Source organism: Oncorhynchus kisutch, linkage group LG23, assembly GCF_002021735.2.
Source record: "Oncorhynchus kisutch isolate 150728-3 linkage group LG23, Okis_V2, whole genome shotgun sequence".
NCBI classification, from domain to species: domain Eukaryota; kingdom Metazoa; phylum Chordata; class Actinopteri; order Salmoniformes; family Salmonidae; genus Oncorhynchus; species Oncorhynchus kisutch.
The window spans coordinates 29,228,799-29,246,045 of NC_034196.2; the positions used below are offsets into that span (position 1 = coordinate 29,228,799).

General features: G+C 51.4%; 1 protein-coding gene across 4 annotated transcripts in view; it reads right to left on the reverse strand.

Moving 5' to 3' along the window:
• LOC109868817 (adipocyte enhancer-binding protein 1) overlaps positions 1–17,247 on the reverse strand; it is a 38,901-nt gene that overhangs the window by 3,630 nt on the left and 18,024 nt on the right. For all 4 annotated transcript variants that reach the window (XM_031802984.1, XM_031802982.1, XM_031802983.1 and 1 more), the window contains 9 exons: positions 16,362–16,471; positions 15,061–15,200; positions 14,806–14,890; positions 10,770–10,914; positions 2,236–2,315; positions 1,894–2,017; positions 1,570–1,766; positions 1,194–1,367; positions 933–1,064 (listed from right to left, as the gene is read on the reverse strand). In XM_031802984.1, the coding sequence (XP_031658844.1) occupies positions 933–1,064; positions 1,194–1,367; positions 1,570–1,766; positions 1,894–2,017; positions 2,236–2,315; positions 10,770–10,914; positions 14,806–14,890; positions 15,061–15,200; positions 16,362–16,471 (1,187 nt within the window). The remainder of the gene's footprint in view (positions 1–932; positions 1,065–1,193; positions 1,368–1,569; positions 1,767–1,893; positions 2,018–2,235; positions 2,316–10,769; positions 10,915–14,805; positions 14,891–15,060; positions 15,201–16,361; positions 16,472–17,247) is intronic.

Here is a 17,247-nt window from a genome sequence, read left to right on the forward strand (position 1 = left end):
TGGTTAAAAAATAAACATATCCAGGTGTTAGAATGGCCAAGTCAAAGTCCAGACCTGAATCCAATCGAGAATCTGTGGAAAGAACTGAAAACTGCTGTTCACAAATGCTCTCCATCCAACCTCACTGAGCTCGAGCTGTTTTGCAAGGAGGAATGGGAAAAAATGTCAGTCTCTCGATGTGCAAAACTGATAGAGACATACCCCAAGCGACTTACAGCTGTAATCACAGCAAAAGGTGGCGCTACAAAGTATTAACTTAAGGGGGCTGAATAATTTTGCACGCCCAATTTTTCAGTTTTTGATTTGTTAAAAAAGTTTGAAATATCCAATAAATGTCGTTCCACTTCATGATTGTGTCCCACTTGTTGTTGATTCTTCACAAAAAAATACAGTTTTATATCTTCATGTTTGAAGCCTGAAATGTGGCAAAAGGTCGCAAAGTTCAAGGGGGCTGAATACTTTCGCAAGGCACTGTAAGACATATGTTCATGTTATAGAAGAGACCAGGGCTGGGCCTGAAATGGAACACTATTCTCTTGGCTCCCAGTGCAAATATAATTCCTTGGGTACATCTGAAATTCCCTACATAGAAATTCACTAAATAGTGGATTACTTTTGGACACCAGTGTTCAGGGCCGGACTACAGCATTTGGGGCCCCAGGGCAGTTGTAAGAACATTTCCTGTAATTGTACACTTTTTGCAATGAGGCAGGGAATTGTTTTTAATGTTTCTTAATGTTTCATAGCTCATCTTATGCTTTTGTTCACATTTTGCCATGATGCTGAGAGAACACTTCGCTACCCCAACCCCATGATTTGGGATTGGGAGCACCCTGGAAGTCAGGGCCCCGGGGCATGTGCTCTGAGTGCTTGTTCGGTAATCCGGCCCTGCCAGTGCTGATTCATCCTATTCCAGTCAGAACAGAACCCACCCCTGTAGCTTTTGGAGGTCGCTGCATGTCAAACGGGTACGCCACCACTTTCTCTCCACCCTGCAAATTGGCTCCCAACACAAATGGGGTCCGCTCCATCCAGTTAATAATGGCTTTGGTTTCCAGGGCAACCTACAGAGAGAGAGAGTGGGAGAGAAAAGTAGATCTAACACCAGAAATACAAACTGTAGTATAATTGGAAAATTAACAATACAAAATAAATAAATATTAAAAAACAACATCTGTAGCCCTAACACCCACCGAGCCATTGAGGAAGTTCTCTGGGAGTGGGATGTGGTGATTAGGTACAATGCGTGGGACCCAGCCTCTGTCCTCTGCCCCCCATAGAACACTGTTGAGGTCCGGGAAGTTCTGGAAGATATCGTATCCCTCCTCAGTCCAGTGGCCCAGACCCCAATTCCCCATCTCAGAGCCCTGGAGACGAGAGAGGAGGCTAGAAAATAATAAAGAAAGGATCTCTATTGGAGAGATTAAGAGCAGGGAGTTTGAGGGGTGTGAGAAACCGGATATGGAAGGACAGTATGTAATGTAACATTGGTTCCAGTTTCATCAGCTTAAACATATACTGTATATTCCTTGTTGGAGCATCTTTCTGGAATGAGCCCAGGTCCCTCACCATCTCGTAGGCCAGTTCGTAGGCGTCTGGGTTGAGTGAGGGAACCAGGTGTATTCTCACTCCCTCCACCAGGCGGCGCACTCTGGGGTTGTTCCCATTATACTCCTTACACATGAACTGCATCAGCAGGAGGAGCAGCTCCCGCCCCAGTGCCTCATTACCATGGAGACCCGCTGTGTAGCGGAACTCCGGCTCACCTGGTGAGGAAGATGACATCCTGTGATGGTGTTTTGTGATCACTTAGTATGTTCCTTTGCTGTATGGCTCAACTATCACACACACACACAAACAAACAAACACACACACACACACACACACACACACCTGTCTGGTGTTCCCCGGGGTTGTCAGAGATCTCCATGGCATACATCTTCAGGCCTGCAGAGCTCTTCCCAATGTTATAGATCCTAGTGATGTTAGGACACTCCTCATTTATCACCTTCATCATCTGACAGGGGGAGGGAGGAAAGAAGTGGATGAGGAAGAAGGGAGAGTGGCAGAGATGATGGAGGGAGGGAGGGAGGTGGGAAGAGGTGTGATGGAGGGAGAATGGGAGCGGGAGAGGAGGGAGATAGTGAAAGAGGAGTAAGGGAGGAGTGGAGAGGGATAAGGAAGAGATGAAGGACAGTATCAATCTCACCCGTCCCACTCTCATTAAACACTCACCTGTCTCATGTCCTTATAGTTGTGGTGTCTGAAGTCAAGGTTGTCTGTGGGGTTGACCTCATTCTCACTACGGAATCTGCCTGTGGGAAGGGGTGAGCAGACATTGGAAGCATATGGCTGAATACACATGGGAGCGATCATTCATTGGGGAGTAACGGGGATGTTGAGCACGGGGATGGTAACGGGGATGTTGAGGACGGGGATGGTAACCGGGATGTTGGGGATGTTGAGGACGGGGATGGTAACAGGGATGTTGAGGACGGGGATGGTAACGGGGATGTTGAGGACGGGTTGTTGAGGACGGGGAAGGTAACGGGGATGTTGAGGGCGGGATGGTAACGGGGATGTTGAGGACAGGGATGTTGAGGACGGGGAAGGTAACGGGGATGTTGAGGACAGGGATGTTGAGGACGGGATGTTGAGGGCGGGGATGGTAACGGGGATGTTGAAGGCGGGATGGTAAAGGGGATGTTGAGGATGGGGATGTTGAGGACGGGGATGGTAACGGGGATGTTGAGGGCGGGATGGTAACGGGGATGTTGAGGACAGGGATGTTGAGGACGGGGATGTTGAGGACGGGGAAGGTAACGGGGATGTTGAGGACAGGGATGTTGAGGGCGGGGATGGTAACGGGGATGTTGAAGGCGGGATGGTAAAGGGGATGTTGAGAACGGGGATGGTAACAGGGATGTTGAGGACGGGGATGGTAACGGGGATGTTGAGGACAGGGATGTTGAGGACGGGGAAGGTAACGGGGATGTTGAGGACGGGATGTTGAGGACGGGGATGTTGAGGACGGGGAAGGTAACGGGGATGTTGAGGACGGGGATGGTTGAGGACGGGGTTGGTAACGGGGATGTTAAGGACGGGGATGTAACGGGGATGGTTGAGGACGGGGATGTAACGGGGATGTTGAGGACGGGGATGGTTGATGACGGGGATGGTAATGGGGAGGTTGAGGACGGGATGGTAACGGGGATGTTAAGGATGGGGATGGTAACGGGGATGTTGAGGACGGGGATGGCAACGGGGATAATGAGGACGGGATGTAATGGGGATGTTGAGGACGGGGATGGTAACTGGGATGGTAATGGGGATGTTGAGGACGGGGATGGTAACAGGGATGTTGAGGACGGGGATGGTAACGGGGATGTTGAGGGCGGGGATGGTAACGGGGATGGTTGAAGACGGGGATGCAACGGGGATAGTTGAGGACGGGGATGTTAACGGGGATAGTTGAGGACGGGGATGGTAACGGGGATAGTTGAGGACGGGGATGTTGAGGACGTGGATGGTAACGGGGATGGTTGAGGACGGGGATGGTTGAGGACGGGGATGGTAATGGGGAGGGTAACTGTGATGGTTGAAGACGGGATGGTAACGGGGATGTTGAGGACGGGGATGTTAAGGATGGGGATGGTAACGGGGATGTTGAGCACAGGGATGTTGAGGACGGGGATGGTAACGGGGATGTTGAGGACGTGGATGGTTGAGGACGGGGATGGTAACGGGGATGTTGAGGACGGGGATGTAACAGGGATGTTGAGGACGGGGATGGTAACGGGGATGTTGAGGACGGTGATGTTGAGGACGGGGATGGTTGAGGACAGGATGGTAACGGGGATGTTGAGGGCGGGGATGGTAACGGGGATGTTGAGGACGGGGATGGTAACCGGGATGTTGAGGATGGGGATGTTGAGGACGGGGATGGTAACAGGGATGTTGAGGACGGGGATGGTAACGGGGATGTTGAGGACAGGGATGTTGAGGACGGGATGGTACGGGGATGGTAACGGGGATGTTGAGGGCGGGATGGTAAAGGGGATGTTGAGGACGGGATGTTGAGGACGGGGATGTTGAGGACGGGGAAGGTAACGGGGATGTTGAGGACAGGGATGTTGAGGACGGGATGTTGAGGGCGGGGATGGTAACAGGAATGTTGAGGACGGGAATGGTAACGGGGATGTTGAGGACGGGGATGGTAACGGGGATGTTGAGGACGGGGATGGTAACGGGGATGGTTGAAGACGGGGATGTAACGGGGATGGTTGATGACGGGGATGGTAAGGGGATTTTGAACACGGGGATGTTAAGGACGATGGTAATGGGGATGTTAAGGACGGGGATGGTAATGGGGATGTTAAGGACGGGGATGGTAATGGGGATGTTGAGGACGGGGATGGTAACGGGGATGTTGAGGACGGGGATGGTAACGGGGATGTTGAGGACGGGATGGTAACGGGGATGTTGAGGATGGGATGGTAACGGGGATGTTGATGGCGGGGATGGTAACGTGGATGGTTGAAGACGGGGATGTAACGGGGATGTTGAGGATGGGGATGTTGAGGACAGGGATGTTGAGGACGGGGATGGTAACGGGGATGGTTGAGGACGGGGATGGTAACGGGGATGTTGAGCACAGGGATGTTAAGGACGGGGATGGTAACGGGGATGTTGAGGACGGGGATGGTAACGGGGATGTTGAGGACGGGGATGGTAACGGGGGTGTTGAGGACGGGGATGTTAAGGAGAGGGATGGTAACGGAGATGTTGAGGACGGGGATGGTAACGGGGATGTTGAGGACGGGGATGTTGAGGACGGGGATGGTTGAGGAAGGGATGGTAACGGGGATGTTGAGGACGGGGATTGTAACCGGGATGTTGAGGATGGGGATGGTAACAGGGATGTTGAGGACGGGGATGGTAACGGGGATGTTGAGGACAGGGATGTTGAGGACGGGGATGGTAACGGGGATGTTGAGGACAGGGATGTTGAGGACGGGATGTTGAAGACGGGGATGTTGAGGACGGGGATGGTAACGGGGATGTTGAGGACAGGGATGTTGATGACGGGATGTTGAGGGCGGGGATGGTAACGGGGATGTTGAGGGCGGGATGGTAAAGGCGATGTTGAGGACGGGGATGTTGAGGACGGGGATAGTAACAGGGATGTTGAGGACGGGGATGGTAACGGGGATGTTGAGGACAGGGATGTTGAGGACGGGATGTTGAGGACGGGGATGTTGAGGACGGGGAAGGTAACGGGGATGTTGAGGACTGGGAAGGTAACGGGGATGGTTGAGGATGGGGATGTAACGGGGATGTTGAGGACGGGGATGGTTGAGGACGGGGTTGGTAACGGGGATGTTAAGGACGGGGATGGTAATGGGGATGTTGAGGGCGGGATGGTAACGGGGATGTTGAGGACGGGGATGGTAACGGGGATCGTTGAGGATGGGGATGTTGAGGACAGGGATGGTAACAGGGATGTTGAGGACGGGGATGGTAACGGGGATCGTTGAGGACGGGGATGGTAACGGGGATGTTGAGGACAGGGATGATAACAGGGATGTTGAGGACGGGGATGGTAACAGGGATGTTGAGGACGGGGATGTTGAGGACGGGGGATGTTGAGGACGGGGGATGTTGAGGATGGGGATGTTGAGGACGGGGATGGTTGAGGACGGGGATGGTTGAGGACGGGGATTGTAACGGGGATGTTGAGGACGGGGATGTTGAGGACGGGGATGGTAACGGGGATGTTGAGGACGGGGATGGTAACGGGGATGTTAAGGACGGGGATGTTGAGGACGGGGATGTTGAGGGCGGGATGGTAACGGGGATGTTGAGGACGGGGATGGTAACGGGGATGTTGAGGACGGGGATGGTAACTGGGATGGTTGAGGACGGGGATGGTAACGGGGATGTTGAGGACGGGGATGGTAACGGGGATGTTGAGGGCGGGGATGGTAACGGGGATGGTTGAAGACGGGGATGCAACGGGGATAGTTGAGGACGGGGATGGTAACGGGGATAGTTGAGGACGGGGATGGTAACAGGGATAGTTGAGGACGGGGATGTTGAGGACGTGGATGGTAACGGGGATGGTTGAGGACGGGGATGGTTGAGGACGGGGATGGTAATGGGGAGGGTAACTGTGATGGTTGAAGACGGGATGGTAACGGGGATGTTGAGGACGGGGATGTTAAGGATGGGGATGGTAACGGGGATGTTGAGCACAGGGATGTTGAGGACGGGGATGGTAACAGGGATGTTGAGGACGTGGATGGTTGAGGACGGGGATGGTAACGGGGATGTTGAGGACAGGGATGTAACAGGGATGTTGAGGATGGGGATGGTAACGGGGATGTTGAGGACGGTGATGTTGAGGACGGGGATGTTGAGGACGGGGATATTTGAGGACAGGATGGTAACGGGGATGTTGAGGGCGGGGATGGTAACGGGGATGTTGAGGACGGGGATGGTAACCGGGATGTTGAGGATGGGGATGTTGAGGACGGGGATGGTAACAGGGATGTTGAGGACGGGGATGGTAACGGGGATGTTGAGGACAGGGATGTTGAGGACGGGATGGTACGGGGATGGTAACGGGGATGTTGAGGGCGGGATGGTAAAGGGGATGTTGAGGACGGGATGTTGAGGACGGGGATGTTGAGGACGGGGAAGGTAACGGGGATGTTGAGGACAGGGATGTTGAGGACGGGATGTTGAGGGCGGGGATGGTAACAGGAATGTTGAGGACGGGAATGGTAACGGGGATGTTGAGGACGGGGATGGTAACGGGGATGTTGAGGACGGGGATGGTAACGGGGATGGTTGAAGACGGGGATGTAACGGGGATGGTTGATGACGGGGATGGTAAGGGGATTTTGAACACGGGGATGTTAAGGACGATGGTAATGGGGATGTTAAGGACGGGGATGGTAATGGGGATGTTAAGGACGGGGATGGTAATGGGGATGTTGAGGACGGGGATGGTAACTGGGATGTTGAGGACGGGGATGGTAACGGGGGTGTTGAGGACGGGGATGGTAACAGGGATGTTGACCACAGGGATGTTAAGGAGAGGGATGGTAACGGAGATGTTGAGGACGGGGATGGTAACGGGGATGTTGAGGACGGGGATGTTGAGGACGGGGATGTTGAGGACGGGGATGGTTGAGGACGGGATGGTAACGGGGATGTTGAGGACAGGGATTGTAACCGGGATGTTGAGGATGGGGATGGTAACAGGGATGTTGAGGACGGGGATGGTAACGGGGATGTTGAGGACATGGATGGTAACGGGGATGTTGAGGACAGGGATGTTGAGGACGGGATGTTGAGGACGGGGATGTTGAGGACGGGGATGGTAACGGGGATGTTGAGGACAGGGATGTTGATGACGGGATGTTGAGGGCGGGGATGGTAACGGGGATGTTGAGGGCGGAATGTAAAGGGGATGTTGAGGACGGGGATGTTGAGGACGGGGATGGTAACAGGGATGTTGAGGACAGGGATGGTAACGGGGATGTTGAGGACAGGGATGTTGAGGACGGGATGTTGAGGACGGGGATGTTGAGGACGGGGAAGGTAACGGGGATGTTGAGGACTGGGAAGGTAACGGGGATGGTTGAGGATGGGGATGTAATGGGGATGTTGAGGACGGGGATGGTTGAGCACGGGGTTGATAACGGGGATGTTAAGGACGGGGATGGTAACGGGGATGTTGAGGGCGGGATGGTAACGGGGATGTTGAGGACGGGGATGGTAACGGGGATCGTTGAGGACGGGGATGTTGAGGACAGGGATGGTAACAGGGATGTTGAGGACGGGGATGGTAACGGGGATCGTTGAGGACGGGGATGGTAACGGGGATGTTGAGGACAGGGATGGTAACAGGGATGTTGAGGACGGGGATGGTAACAGGGATGTTGAGGACGGGGATGTTGAGGACGGGGGATGTTGAGGACGGGGGATGGTAACGGGGATGTTGAGGACGGGGATGGTAACCGGGATGTTGAGGATGGGGATGTTGAGGACGGGGATGGTAACAGGGATGTTGAGGACGGGGATGGTAACGGGGATGTTGAGGACAGGGATGTTGAGGACGGGATGGTACGGGGATGGTAACGGGGATGTTGAGGGCGGGATGGTAAAGGGGATGTTGAGGACGGGATGTTGAGGACGGGGATGTTGAGGACGGGAAAAGTAACGGGGATGTTGAGGACAGGGATGTTGAGGACGGGATGTTGAGGGCGGGGATGGTAACAGGAATGTTGAGGACGGGAATGGTAACGGGGATGTTGAGGACGGGGATGGTAACGGGGATGTTGAGGACGGGGATGGTAACGGGGATGGTTGAAGACGGGGATGTAACGGGGATGGTTGATGACGGGGATGGTAAGGGGATTTTGAACACGGGGATGTTAAGGACAATGGTAATGGGGATGTTAAGGACGGGGATGGTAATGGGGATGTTAAGGACGGGGATGTAATGGGGATGTTGAGGACGGGGATGGTAACGGGGATGTTGAGGACGGGGATGGTAACGGGGATGTTGAGGACGGGATGGTAACGGGGATGTTGAGGATGGGATGGTAACGGGGATGTTGATGGCGGGGATGGTAACGGGGATGGTTGAAGACGGGGATGTAACGGGGATGTTGAGGATGGGGATGTTGAGGACGGGGATGGTAACGGGGATGGTTGAGGACGGGGATGGTAACGAGGATGTTGAGCACAGGGATGTTAAGGACGGGGATGGTAACGGGGATGTTGAGGACGGGGATGGTAACGGGGATGTTGAGGACGGGGATGGTAACTGGGATGTTGAGGACGGGGATGGTAACGGGGGTGTTGAGGACGGGGATGGTAACAGGGATGTTGACCACAGGGATGTTAAGGAGAGGGATGGTAACGGAGATGTTGAGGACGGGGATGGTAACGGGGATGTTGAGGACGGGGATGTTGAGGACGGGGATGTTGAGGACGGGGATGGTTGAGGACGGGATGGTAACGGGGATGTTGAGGACGGGGATTGTAACCGGGATGTTGAGGATGGGGATGGTAACAGGGATGTTGAGGACGGGGATGGTAACGGGGATGTTGAGGACAGGGATGATAACGGGGATGTTGAGGACAGTGATGTTTAGGACGGGATGTTGAGGACGGGGATGTTGAGGACGGGGATGGTAACGGGGATGTTGAGGACAGGGATGTTGATGACGGGATGTTGAGGGCGGGGATGGTAACGGGGATGTTGAGGGCGGAATGTAAAGGGGATGTTGAGGACGGGGATGTTGAGGACGGGGATGGTAACAGGGATGTTGAGGACGGGGATGGTAACGGGGATGTTGAGGACAGGGATGTTGAGGACGGGATGTTGAGGACGGGGATGTTGAGGACGGGGAAGGTAACGGGGATGTTGAGGACTGGGAAGGTAACGGGGATGGTTGAGGATGGGGATGTAACGGGGATGTTGAGGACGGGGATGGTTGAGGAATGGGTTGGTAACGGGGATGTTAAGGACGGGGATGGTAACGGGGATGTTGAGGGCGGGATGGTAACGGGGATGTTGAGGACGGGGATGGTAACGGGGATCGTTGAGGACGGGGATGTTGAGGACAGGGATGGTAACAGGGATGTTGAGGACGGGGATGGTAACGGGGATCGTTGAGGACGGGGATGGAAACGGGGATGTTGAGGACAGGGATGGTAACAGGGATGTTGAGGACGGGGATGGTAACAGGGATGTTGAGGACGGGGATGTTGAGGACGGGGGATGTTGAGGACGGGGGATGTTGAGGATGGGGATGTTGAGGGCGGGATGGTAACGGGGATGTTGAGGACGGGGATGTTGAGGACGGGGATAGTAACGGGGATGTTGAGGACGGGGATGGTAACGGGGATGTTGAGGACGGGGATGGTAACGGGGATGTTAATTACGGGGATGTTGAGGACGGGGATGTTGAGGACGGGGATAGTAACGGGGATGTTGAGGACGGGATGGTAACGGGGATGTTGAGGACGGGGATGGTAACGGGGATGGTTGAGGACGGGGATTGTAACGGGGATGTTGAGGACGGGGATGTTGAATACGGGGATGGTAACGGGGATGTTGAGGACGGGGATGGTAACGGGGATGTTAAGGACGGGGATGTTGAGGACGGGGATGTTGAGGACGGGATGGTAACGGGGATGTTGAGGACGGGGATGTTGAGGACGGGGATAGTAACGGGGATGTTGAGGACGGGGATGGTAACGGGGATGTTGAGGACGGGGATGGTAACGGGGATGTTGAGGACGGGGATGTTGAGGACGGGGATGTTGAGGGCGGGATGGTAACGGGGATGTTGAGGACGGGGATGTTGAGGACGGGGATGGTAACGGGGATGTTGAGGACGGGGATAGTAACGGGGATGTTGAGGACGTGGATGGTAACGGGGATGTTGAGGACGGGGATGGTAACGGGGATGTTGAGGACAGGGATGTAACGGGGATGGTAACGGGGATGTTGAGGACGGGGATGTTGAGGACAGGGATGGTAACGGGGATGTTGAGGACGGGGATGGTAACAGGGATGTTGAGGACGGGGATGGTAACGGGGATGTTGAGGACAGGGATGGCAACGGAGGTCGTTGAGGAGGTGATTATTGTCATTTTAGGGGTTATGAAGGTGTTGGAGTTAGGGATGTGATGACGTTCTGGAGTTTATGGAGGGTTGATTGGGTTATGCATTGTACTGTACTCACTGGTCAGTTGGCAGGCCATGACCTCAACTCTGAGACACAGGCTGCCGTTCCAGCTCTGGGGAAGGACACGGATGTAACGTGCCACGGTTGGCCAATCAAACTGCACCATCACTGGAGAGTCTCTATCCACATTCCCATAGAACAACTGGAGGGAGGGAGGGAAGGAGGGAGGGAGGAGAGAAAGAGGGACAGAGAGGGGAGGAGAGGAGAGGGTATTCGGAGGAGAGGAGAGGGTATGGAGAGGAGAAGAGAGGGTATGGGTAGGAGAGGGTATGGAGAGGAGAGGAGAGGGTATGGAGAGGAGAGGGTATGGGGAGGAGAGGAGAGGGTATGGAGAGGAGAGGAGAGGGTATGGAGAGGAGAGGGTATGGGGAGGAGAGGAGAGGGTATGGGGAGGAGAGGGTATGGGGAGGAGAGGAGAGGGTATGGGGAGGAGAGGGTATTGAGAGGAAAGGGTATGGGGAGGAGAGGAGAGGGTATGGGGAGGAGAGGAGAGGGTATGGGGAGGAGAGGGTATGGAGAGGAGAGGGTATGGGGAGGAGAGGGTATGGAGAGGAGAGGGTATGGGGAGGAGAGGAGAGGGTATGGGGAGGAGAGTAGAGGGTATGGGGAGGAGAGGAGAGGGTATGGAGAGGAGAGGGTATGGGGAGGAGAGGGTATGGGGAGGAGAGGGTATGGGGAGGAGAGGGTATGGGGAGGAGAGGGTATGGAGAGGAGAGGGTATGGGGAGGAGAGGAGAGGGTATGGGGAGGAGAGTAGAGGGTATGGGGAGGAGAGGAGAGGGTATGGAGAGGAGAGGGTATGGGGAGGAGAGGGTATGGGGAGGAGAGGGTATGGGGAGGAGAGGGTATGGGGAGGAGAAGCGAGGTTATGGGGAGGAGAGGGTATGGAGAGGAGATGAGAGGGTATGGGGAGGAAAGGTATGGTGAGGGAAGAGGTTAGGGAGGAGGAAAATTAAGTGATTATTTGGATATTAAATTGCCGGCTGTACTGATCAATCGTTACCAAACTGGAAGTCTTCCGACAGTACCGTAGAGCCCTTACTGCTGCTCGATCATCCTATTTTTCTAACTTAATTGAGGAAAATAAGAACAATCCGAAATTCCTTTTTAATACTGTCGCAAAGCTAACTAAAAAGCAGCATTCCCCAAGAGAGGATGACTTTCACTTTAGCAGTGATAAATTCATGAACTTCTTTGAGGAAAAGATTATGATTATTAGAAAGCAAATTACGGACTCCTCTTTAAACCTGCGTATTCCTCCAAACCTCAGTTGTCCTGAGTCTGCACAACTCTGCCAGGACCTAGGATCAAGAGAGACGCTCAAGTGTTTTAGTACTATATCTCTTGACACAATGATGAAAATAATCATGGCCTCTAAACCTTCAAGCTGCATACTGGACCCTATTCCAACTAAACTACTGAAAGAGCTGCTTCCTGTGCTTGGCCCTCCTATGTTGAACATAATAAACGGCTCTCTATCCACTGGATGTGTACCAAACTCACTAAAAGTGGCAGTAATAAAGCCTCTCTTGAAAAAGCCAAACCTTGACCCAGAAAATATAAAAAAACTATCGGCCTATATCGAATCTTCCATTCCTCTCAAAAATTTTGGAGAAGGCTGTTGCGCAGCAACTCACTGCCTTCCTGAAGACAAACAATGTATACGAAATGCTTCAGTCTGGTTTTAGACCCCATCATAGCACTGAGACGGCACTTGTGAAGGTGGTAAATGACATTTTAATGGCATCGGACCGAGGCTCTGAATCTGTCCTCGTGCTCCTAGACCTTAGTGCTGCTTTTGATACCATCGATCACCACATTCTTTTGGAGAGATTGGAAACCCAAATTGGTCTACACGGACATGTTCTGGCCTGGTTTAGATCTTATCTGTCGGAAAGATGTCAGTTTGTCTCTGTGAATGGTTTGTCCTCTGACAAATCAACTGTAAATTTCGGTGTTCCTCAAGGTTCCGTTTTAGGACCACTATTGTTTTCACTATATATTTTACCTCTTGGGGATGTTATTCGAAAACATAATGTAAACTTTCACTGCTATGCGGATGACACACAGCTGTACATTTCAATGAAACATGGTGAAGCCCCAAAATTGCCCTCGCTAGAAGCATGTGTTTCAGACATAAGGAAGTGGATGGCTGCAAACTTTCTACTATTAAACTCGGACAAAACAGAGATGCTTGTTCTAGGTCCCAAGAAACAAAGAGATCTTCTGTTGAATCTGACAATTAATCTTAATGGTTGTACAGTCGTCTCAAATAAAACTGTGAAGGACCTCGGCGTTACTCTGGACCCTGATCTCTCTTTTGAAGAACATATCAAGACCATTTCAAGGACAGCTTTTTTCCATCTACGTAACCTTGCAAAAATCAGAAACTTTCTGTCCAAAAATGATGCAGAAAAATTCATCCATGCTTTTGTCACTTCTAGGTTAGACTACTGCAATGCTCTATTTTCCGGCTACCCGGATAAAGCACTAAATAAACTTCAGTTAGTGCTAAATACGGCTGCTAGAATCCTGACTAGAACCAAAAAATGTGATCATATTACTCCAGTGCTAGCCTCTCTACACTGGCTTCCTGTCAAAGCAAGGGCTGATTTCAAGGTTTTACTGCTAACCTACAAAGCATTACATGGGCTTGCTCCTACCTATCTCTCTGATTTGGTCCTGCCGTACATACCTACACGTACGCTACGGTCACAAGACGCAGGCCTCCTAATTGTCCCTAGAATTTCTAAGCAAACAGCTGGAGGTAGGGCTTTCTCCTATAGAGCTCCATTTTTATGGAACGGTCTGCCTACCCATGTCAGAGACGCAAACTCGGTCTCAACCTTTAAGTCTTTACTGAAGACTCATCTCTTCAGTGGGTCATATGATTGAGTGTAGTCTGGCCCAGGAGTGGGAAGGTGAACGGAAAGGCTCTGGAGCAACGAACCGCCCTTGCTGTCTCTGCCTGGCCGGTTCCCCTCTTTCCACTGGGATTCTCTGCCTCTAACCCTATTACAGGGGCTGAGTCACTGGCTTGCTGGGGCTCTCTCATGCCGTCCCTGGAGGGGGTGCGTCACCTGAGTGGGTTGATTCACTGTTGTGGTCATCCTGTCTGGGTTGGCGCCCCCCCCCCCTTGGGTTGAGCCGTGGCGGAGATCTTTGTGGGCTATACTCAGCCTTGTCTCAGGATGGTAAGTTGGTGGTTGAAGATATCCCTCTAGTGGTGTGGGGGCTGTGCTTTGGCAAAGTGGGTGGGGTTATATCCTTCCTGTTTGGCCCTGTCCGGGGGTGTCCTCGGATGGGGCCACAGTGTCTCCTGACCCCTCCTGTCTCAGCCTCCAGTATTTATGCTGCAGTAGTTTATGTGTCGGGGGGCTGGGGTCAGTTTGTTATATCTGGAGTACTTCTCCTGTCCTATTCGGTGTCCTGTGTGAATCTAAGTGTGCGTTCTCTAATTCTCTCCTTCTCTCTTTCTTTCTCTCTCTCGGAGGACCTGAGCCCTAGGACCATGCCCCAGGACTACCTGACATGATGACTCCTTGCTGTCCCCAGTCCACCTGGCCATGCTGCTGTTCCAGTTTCAACTGACCTGAGCCCTAGGACCATGCCCCAGGACTACCTGACATGATGACTCCTTGCTGTCCCCAGTCCACCTGGCCATGCTGCTGCTCCAGTTTCAACTTCCACCTGACTGTGCTGCTGCTCCAGTTTCAACTGTTCTGCCTTATTATTATTTGACCATGCTGGTCATTTATGAACATTTGAACATCTTGGCCATGTTCTGTTATAATCTCCACCCGGCACAGCCAGAAGAGGACTGGCCACCCCACATAGCCTGGTTCCTCTCTAGGTTTCTTCCTAGGTATTGGCCTTTCTAGGGAGTTTTTCCTAGCCACCGTGCTTCTACAGCTGCATTGCTTGCTGTTTGGGGTTTTAGGCTGGGTTTCTGTACAGCACTTTGAGATATCAGCTGATGTACGAAGGGCTATATAAATAAATTTGATTTGATTTGATTTGATTTGGTTACTGACCCACTCAGCATAGCCATCATGGAGCACTGTCCAATCACGACTGTCATTACTGAAGGACACGTAGAACGTGGACACAAAATCTTCCCTGAAATACAGAGAGAAGAAATAGAGAGCGAGAGAGAGAGAGACTTTACAAGTCATACGAATATCCAACATATATCTCTAACATTCAAAATGCCAGATGATTCCACAGGTAAGATTCCATTTCCACAGTGCAGTGATCCCAGTGCAGTGACACCAGGCAGCAGGACTTACGCTGTGTCTGAGTTCCTGCCCTGTACGATGACTCCAGTGAACTCCACCTCTCTGCGAGCGTCCACCTCAAACCAGTGGTTCTTCTCCTCTGGCTCAGCACACCACGCACCCCCGTACACACCCTCCTCATTCCCAGAGCTCTGGGAAGACAAAATAGCCCCCTCTCTCGTCAGATGTGTCGGGGCTGTGTGTGTCCTGACTTCTCATGATTTTATGTGAAGATTTGGTTTGTGCGTTTGTATACAGGAACATTAGAATACAACAAGTATAATGGATATTACAACATTCTGTATCTATAAACTGCCGTATTATGGTGTATGCCACTAACTTCCTACAAGTATACACATTTAACTATGGGGGAAAAGAGAAAATGTGCAGTTTTATAGCTAATCTCATGCTATTCTACACATTTTGCCATGAGGCTGAGAGAAAATGTTGCTATTTTAAAGCTAATTTCCTGTCATTCTCAACATATTTGCCATGGCATATGACATGTTCATATCCTATTATTTAGTTGTTATTGTTTTATTATTGGGTTTGGTGCCCCCATAGCCAGTGGGCCACCTTGCGGGGGCTGCGGGGGCGTCTGGTACGCCAGTGATAGTGTATCATACTGTGTGTACCTGCACGTTGAGCATGCCTCTCTGAGCAAAGAAGCTGTGGTGAGACTTAAATGAGGCAGTACTATGTGTAACGATTCTCGTCCTCCTCTTCTGAGGAGGAGTAGTAAGAAGGATCGGAGGATCAATGCGCAGCGTGGAAAGTGTTCATTATATTTATTTATAACTCAGAACACTAAAGAATAAAACAACAAAGAGAAGGAAATGAAACCGAAACAGTCCTGTACGGTGCAGACATAAAACAGTCCTGTACGGTGCAGACATAAAACAGTCCTGTACGGTGCAGACATAAAACAGTCCTGTACGGTGCAGACATAAAACAGTCCTGTACGGTGCAGACATAAAACAGTCCTGTACGGTGCAGACATAAAACAGTCCTGTACGGTGCAGACATAAAACACAGAACAGAAAATAAACACCCACCAAACACAATAGAAAACAGGCTCCCTAAATATGGTTCTCAATCAGGGACAACGATTGACAGCTGCCTCTGATTGAGAACCATACCAGGCCAAACCCAGAAATAGCAAATCATAGAAGAACTAACATAGACAACCCATCCAACTCACTCCCTGACCATACTAAAACAAAGACATAATAAAAGAACTAAGGTCAGAACGTGACACTATGGTGTAGTACACCGTATATCTACACTACAGTGTAATGTAGTACCGTGTTTACCTGCATGTTGAGCCTGCCCCGCTGAGCAGAGAAGCCGTGGTGAGACTGAGAAGAGGCCAGCAGCTGGTCATCGTCAACACGATGGGACTCCAAACCTAGAGGAGGGCATTCTAGGAACAAAACAACTCATAAATCATGTGACACACTCCAAAAAACAAAACAACTCATAAATCATGTGACACACTCCAAAAAACAAAACAACTCATAAATCATGTGACACACTCCAAAAAACAAAACAACTCATAAATCATGTGACACACTCCAAAAAACAAAACAAAAATCATTTTTGTTTTATCTGCTTTATTGTCAAATAAAGATTACAGAAAAGTTTCTGTCGGCTAAATATTTTGGTCTGTAGTGGTCAAGAGCAACAGGCTGAAAACACTCAGTTGATGCTGACCACATCTTACACAAACACATACACACGCAGGCACGCACGCACACTGACCAACACATACACACAATGCTTTTGTAGATTCTGAAAGCGTGAAAAGAGAATGGTTTGTTTTCAAGTGCGTCCAAAAACAATTCTCACAGCGACCATTTTCCTTTTTATGGGTGCTTGTAATCTGGTGCTTGTAAGAGGAAGAGAAAGAGAACGAAACTGCTAGTCGTCTCCTAGTCTGACTGTACAGTAAAACATGTATTTCTGGCAGGACCAGAAGTCTGATTGGGGAGAAAGCCAGGTTGTTACAGTAGACAGGAGTAAACAAGGACAACAGTCCAGCTGCAGGAAATAGACAGTCATGTAAGGCAGGTTTTCCCAAAGTCTGTCCTGGGGCCACCCCCTGGCTGCACATTTTGATACCAGCTGATACCAAAACACCAAAACTTTAGGGTAAAGTGACTTGCTCAATGGCACATCGACAGATGTTTCACCTAGTCA